The sequence below is a fragment of the Semicossyphus pulcher genome, unplaced genomic scaffold (genome assembly GCF_022749685.1).
Source record: "Semicossyphus pulcher isolate SPU_LCO1_2020_fin unplaced genomic scaffold, fSemPul1.0.p SCAF_7, whole genome shotgun sequence".
In the NCBI taxonomy this organism is placed as follows: Eukaryota; Metazoa; Chordata; class Actinopteri; order Labriformes; family Labridae; genus Semicossyphus; species Semicossyphus pulcher.
Genome location: NW_027211748.1, coordinates 24,034,904 through 24,044,047, shown reverse-complemented (window position 1 = coordinate 24,044,047; position 9,144 = coordinate 24,034,904). Strand labels below are relative to the sequence as shown.

At 40.8% G+C, this 9,144-nt stretch overlaps 1 protein-coding gene across 1 annotated transcript; it reads left to right on the top strand.

Annotated features, from left to right (window-relative positions):
• Window positions 1–33: 33 nt before the first annotated feature.
• On the top strand, window positions 34–8,742 carry urod (uroporphyrinogen decarboxylase). Its single transcript, XM_069683972.1, has 10 exons — window positions 34–174; window positions 1,545–1,657; window positions 1,752–1,831; window positions 1,979–2,041; window positions 3,060–3,257; window positions 3,375–3,536; window positions 4,763–4,897; window positions 5,323–5,423; window positions 5,887–5,953; window positions 7,791–8,742. Exons 1-10 carry the CDS (start codon window positions 152–154, stop codon window positions 7,953–7,955), a joined length of 1,107 nt encoding a protein of 368 aa, XP_069540073.1. The 5' UTR covers window positions 34–151; the 3' UTR covers window positions 7,956–8,742.
• Window positions 8,743–9,144: the final 402 nt, after the last annotated feature.

Sequence of the window (9,144 nt, the reverse complement as noted above, 5' to 3'; positions counted from 1 at the left end):
CAAGATGGCCGCGCCCTGCAGCGTAGGAGCAGAGAGAGTTGTTCAAAGCAGGTTTTAATGACAGTTGGGGAGCTGCAGGTTGCGACCAACTTCTCTAGAGAAAGACAGAGGAGCGTCTGAGAGATCCTGTCACCTCCTCTTCCCTGCAGAAATGAGCAAAGACGATTTAATCCTGTAAGTACTCCTGTTTTTAGCCAAAACACAAGAGTTTTATACGAAGGTTTTGGCTAGCATTGTGCCTGCTAGCTGTCAAAACAGAGCGACGTTACGAAATTTCCCAGTGTCACTGTTATGAAAACATTTTTTTTTACACAATAAGTATTTAATTTCGCATCATGTTCATCGTTTATAGTCATATCTTCACAACAAAATACTAATATAACCTAGTTTAACGCTGCTAATTTACCCTGTATAGCCTCAACCCTTCAAATGTGGAGAAGTCCCCTTCAGAAAACAAGCATTTTAGTTTTCTCCTACTCTCATTTAAAGATGAACTCTCTCTGTAACACAAATGACTAGTTTTAACAAATATTTTGGATCTTCTGATAAATTCGGCATATAGATAATTAATCAAAGAGTAGTTCATGTTTTTTAAAAATGTATTTATTATTATTTGGTCTTATGTGAAGCGGTTCAGCCTCCTTTGTTCCCCTTTTTTAAAACATATGGTGTCAGAATAAGTATGGTAAGTACTGACTGATCGCTCCTGGAATAAAGCAGAATATACTGTGGATATCTTACCTAAAACACACCGTTGCACCTCTGCATATATAATAATGTATCATAAAGCCATTCAGTGTGCCAGAAGCAAACTGAATTCACGTTAGAGTAACAGTCGACACACTTAATTTTATTTGGGGACATTTAACCAACCAACCAACATTGTAATGCATTTTTTTGTGATCCATCTCATGGTTAGCATTAGGTGAGTGTTCCAATAACAGTCAGGTTGTGATGCATCACTGGTGCACCCTAAGCCGCCTTTCATTCAACCGTTTTCAACTGCTGGATGACGATAAGAGAGCAGAGGAGTGGTATCTCTCATAATCAGTCTGTCATTGCCAGCTCTGCAGCTGGATGCTTGATGTGAGTGCATGATGGGAAAGGGAGGGACATGCCTGTATGTCTGATAACAGATTCATGGTAGTGTATTGTAGCATACTGCAGACACTGTTACCTAAACCCCATTCTGTTAAAGGGCCATGACATTTTAAACGTCAATTTAGATTGTCAAACATATGAGATGGTCTGTGTTGTATGTGTTTCTTGGAGTGTTAAAGTGTCCGGTGTCTATAATAGAGCCATAATCTGTATTAATATGCTTCATTTGGATCTGCATTTGTTCTGTTACTGAGTAATGTTGCTCTGGTTCTGACTTCTTTTAGATACTGTTATTACATTGCTTTAATTATCATCTGCACTGCAATACACGTCATTGGTGAGCAAAGTTCTGTGTTAGTACTAGTCTTCTCTCCGTTTGATGCAGCATTGCTTAATGAGCGAAGAGACTGATGCTAAACATAGTTTTTTGTTTCTCTATCCAGCCCCAAGGACTTCCCTCAGCTCCAGAATGACACATTCCTGCGAGCGGCACGAGGAGAAGAAACTGAGCATGTCCCTGTGTGGTGTATGAGACAGGCTGGAAGATACCTGCCAGGTACTCTCGTCCTGAGATACAGTCGTCTCTCTCTAACGAAATTCAAAGATTTTGTTTGTGTCATTTGTAAGGTTTTGTCGAATGTTATTTTCAGAGTTTCGGGAGTTCAGAGCAGGGAAGGACTTCTTCGACACATGTCAGTCACCAGAGGCCTGCTGCGAGCTCACTCTGCAGGTACAGCAGTGCTTTTCAAACTGTACTTTTTAAAAATGTTGTTACTTTTAGTTCTGTTTCTAGTTTTGATGCTATTTACCACAATGTTTTTGTAATACTTTCTGTCCTCTTTCTTTTCTTTTTTTCCTTCTTTGTTTCATCATGAAGCCTCTGAGGCGCTTTCCCTTCGACGCTGCCATCATCTTCTCCGACATCCTGGTTATCCCACAGGTGAGGCTGTCAACAGGACCAGGCTCATTTAGTCACTCACAAACTTTTCAGATGCATCTTTTAGCTAGTTTTAATTTATTTCATGACGTAAGGATATGGAGTCAAATAAAGGTTGAAAAGATTTTGAGCTTGCAAAATAATGTTCACAAATAATTTCACAGCCTGCAGCTGTATTTCACATTTTGTGTACATGTGAAAAAAAATTGGATGCAAGTATCTACATTTGTGAAAGCGTAAAAACAAAAAAAATGTCCTCACACATTCAAGGTTGTGAATTTGTAAATACGTTTTGCAGGTGTAGAAATACTTTGTGCTCACAGATAAGATTTGCAAATGTGTAAAAAGTTTTTTTAGCTGGAGAAACTGTGTATGTGGACTTAAAATTTGTGCCACAATATTTTCAACTATGAGATTTTACAAAGTCTGAGTTACATGCAGGTAAATTTCTGCGTGTGTGAACCTGAAGTTACAAGCTACGAGCTGTCAGTTACAAGCTCGAAATTTGACCGTTCATATTTTTGACTGCTCATCTCTTAGATAAATGTGTCCCATTAAATCTTATTTTGTGTTAATATGCACCTTACAAAAGCAACAAACACTCAAATTATAACCTAAAGTAATGAGATACTTGCCAAAACAAGCAATATAGAAACCTGCATGTAATACAAAGTGTTTGTTATAATAAGAACAATACAAAAAGGTTTGTTTGGTAGGTTGGGTAACTTCAATATGATGAGAGTTTTGAGCTACCAGGCTGGTAAGCGAAGTTAAAAGATTAAAACTAACCAGCTAGTTAGAGTTATATCTTTGTGTTTTTTAGTGAAGGTACTACAGGCCACTATTTAACAAAATCTTTTTGTGGATGTTTGGTGATTATGGTTCAGTTTAATGATAGGTAAATTGATTTTCAAGACACTTCCTTTATCCACAAAGTGCGATATTTCTCCACATCTTATTCATTTACAGCCAGCTGTCAGATTGTTTGTGTGTCTTTTATTAATTAAGCAGTGGTTTTCAGGCCATGGGTATGGACGTCCAGATGGTGCCAGGTAAAGGTCCCACATTCCCGGAGCCCCTGAAGGAGCCAGAAGACCTGCAGCGTCTGCAGGCCAAAGTGGACGTGGACAAAGAGCTGGGCTACGTCTTCAAAGCCATCACTCTGACCAGACACAAGATAGAGGGCAAAGTGCCGCTTATAGGATTCACTGGAGCTCCGGTTAGAGACGACACACACACACTTTTATGATGTAGCAGAAAAGCAAGCATACAACTGGAGTGTAGATTTGGCCAATTAGATTATTCAGTTAAATAATTCTTTGCTCTGTCTTCACAGTGGACGCTGATGTCCTACATGATCGAAGGAGGAGGCTCCAACACACACTCCAAGGCGAAGCGCTGGCTGTACCGGCACCCTGAGGCGAGCCACATGCTGCTGAAGATGCTGACAGATGTGGTGGTGCAGTATCTGCTGGGACAGGTGGCAGCTGGAGCTCAGGTTAGACGCCCTGCTTTGTTTCAGTTTACAGCACATTGCGAGTAGGTCAGAGATTGGACACAAATACTGTCTGCTGATTGGTGCAGCTGCTGAGCAAACTCCTTATGGAAACAGGTTTGCCTCTCAGTATCAGCACAGAATCTTGTGAGGCAGCTTTTTATTATTTGTAATATCCTTTCCGGACAGTGTCACACCAGCAGAGGGCGTTGGCATTCGTGCAGTTTGGCTCAGCGTGGTGTCCTTTTACCTGCTTGGAGTTCCTCTAGAGGCATCAAGCATCCACTCTGCTGGTGATCCACTCTCCTTGTAAAATATATATTAAGTGGATATATTAAAGTGATAATCTCGAAGATCTCAGTTTCGTTCTCTTTGGCGGCACCTATGGTGATAAACGGTAATTGCAGGAGCACACTTCCCAGATATCCAGACAGTGCTGCATGTGTGACGTCCACGGTTGGCTCCGGTTGTAACTCTTGATTTTCCTCACTGAACGTTGCTTTCCTTTTTAGACTGTTTGCCTTCATCTGAGCGTCGAATTTGTTTCTTTTTCTTTGGATTTTCACTTATTTTTGAAGTTGTATCTGTAGTCATCGATCATTTCTTTGGGGCGGTAGAGTCGGTCGTCTCTCAATCTGATTTTTGGGGATTCGATCCCTGACTGCTACAGTCACATGTCGAAGTGTCTTTAGGCAAGAAACTGAAGCCCCAAATTGCTCCTGGTGGCATAGTCATCGGGTATGAATGCACATAGATACTGATTGGAGATTGGCACTTAGGCCTCTGCCATCAGTGTGTGATTGTGTGTGTGTCAAAGGGTGAATGTGACATGTAATATAAAATCGCTTTCGGGTGTCGGTTGAGCTCAGCGGTTAAATAGGTGACCACATACAGAGGCTATAGTCCTCGACCAAATCTTTGAGATTATTACTTTAAAGTTGGAGATGAAAAAACAAATAGTCTAATTGGGTCTTTTTTGGTTATTTTTTTCTGTTATAAAAACAATAAAGCTGCTGCAGATATATTGATCAGGTCTCTCTTTAAATTTTCTCAGCTAGCTTCACAACTTAAAGCTGCTTTAATCAATAGTTTCTGTCAACAATGGATCAAATGACTGTGTGTATGAAAGTGTTGGCTTGTACTGCGCTTCCATAAAGTGGCCAAAAATCTGTTCCTACAGGTATTTTTTTCAAACAGCGCATTTCTCCTCTGTTGTTTGTGTTGTGCAGGCTCTGCAGGTGTTCGAGTCCCACGCTGGCATTCTGGGCCCGGCCGAGTTTAAAGAGTTTTCTCTGCCGTATCTTCGAGACATCGCTCGCTCGGTTAAAGATAAACTCAAGGAGGCAGGAAAGGACGTCCCCATGGTGAGTGACAGCCGCGAGCATGTCTTTATAAACATAAACATGCACATTTTTAGACTGCTGCAGTAACACCGTGGTACATGTGTTCTTCTTGACTCTGTCAGTGTCTAATGATGAACACTGCACATCATCCAAACGTGTCAGCGGTGACATCTGTATTTATTTATTTCTAATGCTCTATTTCTGTTTGTTCCGTGCTTATAATTACTTTCTATATTAGTTTCTATTCTCTGTTTTATTCTCATCATCACTCTGTTGCTTCAACAACACCGCGTCCCAGGAGGGATCATTAAGGAGCCATCTGGTCTGATAAAAGTAACAGTTCTGCTCTACCACCACAAGATGGCGGCATTTCACCACACAAGGATCAGTGCAGAAGCTGCTTTGAAAATCGTCTCTTTTTACTTTTGTGTCTGTTTGTCTCACAGATTGTGTTTGCAAAGGATGCTCACTACGGTCTAGAGGATCTGTCTCAGTCTCACTATGAGGTGGTCGGGCTGGACTGGACCATCGACCCGCGATCAGCACGGTAACACGCGCGCACACACACACCACAGAAATCCTCCCAATAATTGTGTAAAAGACGTTTTTTAAAGGACAATGTGGCACAAAAGAGATCTCTGGAATGTGAGCAGAAACAGAAAAGGATCAACACTGATTTAAATGCAGCCTGAATATCCACTGTCATGCTCATAGTGCAGAAAAATAGCATCCCAGTTTTTCCTTGTCATGATCCGTGCTGTCGTTATTCATGAGGAGCAGGTTAACCATTAGTGACCCCTCTCTCGTCCCTGGTTTGTCACCGGGCGCAGGATTTAAGTCAACAAACGTCTGTGTTTCCTGCTTCACTCATCAAATACTTAACCTGTTGGTTAAAGGATTACTCTGTGTGTCCTGTGTGTGTGTCCTGTGTGTGTGTCCTGTGTGTGTGTCCTGTGTGTGTGTGTGTGTGTGTGTGTGTGTGTGTGTGTGTCCTGTGTGTGTGTGTTCAGGGAACGCACCGGAGGGAAGGTCAGCCTGCAGGGAAACATGGACCCTTGTGCTCTCTACGCTCCAAAGGTAACCTCAGCTCCCACTTTAGTTCAGACTCTGTTACAGACACAAACATACGTTTTTGTTACAGTTTGATATTTGATTTAATGATTACAAAACACATGTAAATTTAAGATGTTGATAAAATGCATTAATAAAGCATAGAGTATAATATGAATAAATTAATCTATTAAAGAATGTACATATCAGAAACGCTCCCTTGGAAGAACAAGGATCAGGTCACGGCCCTTTTGTGCTTCCTCATACACAACCATAACCACGTTAGTGTTGCTGCAACCCTTCAGCTATAGTCTGACAGAGATAAAGCCTCTGATAAACGACTTCTTTTACTGTGCGCTGCTTCGTTTAAAGTCCAGTTAGCAGCTTGAGAAGCGACCGTGTGTTCAGATCAAAAGTGAAGCGACTTTTGCCCCTCCAGATATGTCAGCAAAGTAAACGGCGTCATTTCATGGTCCATTAAATCCCCCGGAGGCGCGCCTGTTCACCTCCTTATGGTGAGTCTAAGTTTCACTGTAAACTGTAAGTTACGCAGAGGCTGCACTCCGGCTTACTTCAGCGGTATGAGCCCGAAAAAGAAACAGATTTTCTTTTGATTGACTTTAATTAACGGATCTTACGTTTGCTGAAATTTCAGCATCATGATGCAGATTAGTGAAAAGTCAAAATGAAGCTTTGTCAGGTCTGTCGTCAAGAGGAGAAGGAAACTACTTTTAAAATGCTCGTTTGTTGAACGGAGGTCGGATCGATCATTTCTGATGCATTCGAGGAAGTCGGGAAATCTGAACGCTGATCGGCTTTCATGACACAGCGTCAGGGGAATTTATCTCAGGTTGATTACATTCCGCCTGCTCTTGCTCTCCTCATGGTCTGTTTGTCCTGCATCGCTGCAGCCTGCTGATACGTGATTGGTCAATATTACTCGGACTACAAGTGTAGTTCAAACAGAAACCAGAACCCGAGCCATACTAAAATCCGGTCGCTTGCCTATGAATAGAGATCAGTGTTGCCGTAAGAAAAATTAAATAACAAGCTTTCTTTATTAAGAAGGTATAAAATCTAGTGGAAGAAAGGCGCCCATATGTTAAAATCCACAGCTTTACCTTGTTTCTTATTATGTAAATCAGCTGCCAAACTGAAAGACCCTCTGTTGCTTTACAGTATATTAAGTCTTTGAAAATCCTTCCATTTTTCTGTCAGTCACCTTTCTATCAATGTCCTGTAAGAGACGCATTAATTGAAAAACCTTCAGGGTTTACAGGGTACATAGGTCCTTAATTCAAATAGGTAATTGTACCTCACTGAACAGGTTAGTTGCTAGTCTGTCACTGATATCAACGGTTAGTTAGTTTGTATTATTTTGTATGTTTGGATTAGATTTAACACTTTAATGAACAGATTGACACAATAACACAATCAAACTTACCTGTTGAGGCAGCGGTAGACTTCCTGTTTTCTGCAAGCTAAAAGTGCTGTTTTTGTTAATGGAGTCTGGTGGCTTTAAAGAGAGTGATTTAAAGGCTGTTTCTGGTTGTAAAAAAAACCATCTTATGCTTTGACAAAAAGGTCTTTCTCTGCAGGGATCCTTTCTGTAATGTTGTCAGACACTTATTATAACAATCTGTGAGCCTGTCAGTGACAAAAACAAGCACTTTTTTTAGGATGTACTTTGTTCAGGCGCATTTGTCCTGAAAGATTATGTTGCAGCCATTACAGCTTTAAGCAAGCTACTGGAGCAGTTCCAAAACTTGTTGCACCCGTTAGTCATTAAGAGCCCAAGGAATGAAAAAAAACCAGCCAATGTTTAAAGAGTTCCCACTTAATCCTCCTTCTCTGCCTCCTTCAGGAACGCATTTCAGACATCGTGAAGAAGATGCTGGAGGGTTTCGGCACGAGGGGCTACATCGCCAACCTGGGCCACGGTCTCTACCCGGACATGGACCCGGAGAACGTGGGCGCCTTCGTTGAAGCCGTGCACCGACACTCGAAACAGATGATGAAACAAATGTAGAGCAGGATGAGTCCGTGTAAGCCAAAGGTCATTCCCAGAGATTTCAAAGGATGAAAAATACAAACACATTCAAATCTTCATAAACATTTGTATGTTTCTTTTAGGATAAACAACATGTTGATTTTCCTGCTCGTCTATAACATGTTGATCTGAGCGTGACTGGATTATGTGTTTCTATTGGAAAGGGATGACATTCTTTTTGCAATGACATTTACAGTTGTGTGGGATTTATTTTAATATTGGATTTGTTCAAACAGCTTTGACTTCGAGATGAAAAATATTTGTCATCCAATCAAACTTAGCATAATGTTGCTCCAGCACTTAGAAATACACATAGAGACGAGCCTTTTCGAGAGCTCTTCATCAGAACAAACAGCTTCTTGAAGTGGAAAAACAAAAAGCTGAAGGGAAAACAAAAAGCTTGTGATTCTGAGAAAGAGACGCACGACTTCAGTTCTCAAATCAGTTTTTAAAGGAGAAATGTCAGCGAGCAGCAGTTGATCATTCACCGTCTAACATCTTCACAGTGAACCAAACCCCGCTCGATCTCAGCGTGAAGAGTTTTATTTTTACTCCGGCAGAAATCCTTTTAAGAGATGCTCGATGTACAAGAAGATGCCTTATGCTGTTCGTGTCGTAAATCATTTGTCTTTTAGTTTCATCAGCTCAGACTTATAGAAAAACTGACTCATGAAGTGAATCTCATTGTAACCTGAGAGGATTCCTGTTACTGCAGATTTCAAGAATGTTATATATCCCATAAATGTGTATCAGGCTGTATTTTTCTGTCAAATAAATAAAGATTGATTTAATTTCTTGTTACATTTATTTTCTTTACACCTTCCCACTGGATATATTTGTTTATAAGCAGAAAAATAAACAAATATATCCAGTGGTGGAATGTAAGTAAGTTAATTTACTTGGCTACTTTACTGAACTACAATTTTGAGATCATTTAACTTGAGAATTTTCATTTTATGCTGCTTTATACTTCCACACCACAACAGTTCTAAAGCTACTAGTTACTTTGCATTTTAGAGAATACAAAATTTCAATCTGTCCATTATTTACACCGCTTATCATGTTCAGGGTTGTGGGGGTCTGGAGCCTAACCCAGCTGTCATTGGGCCAGAGGCGGGGTTACACCCTGGACTGATTGCCAGTCAATCACAGGGCTGACACATATGCT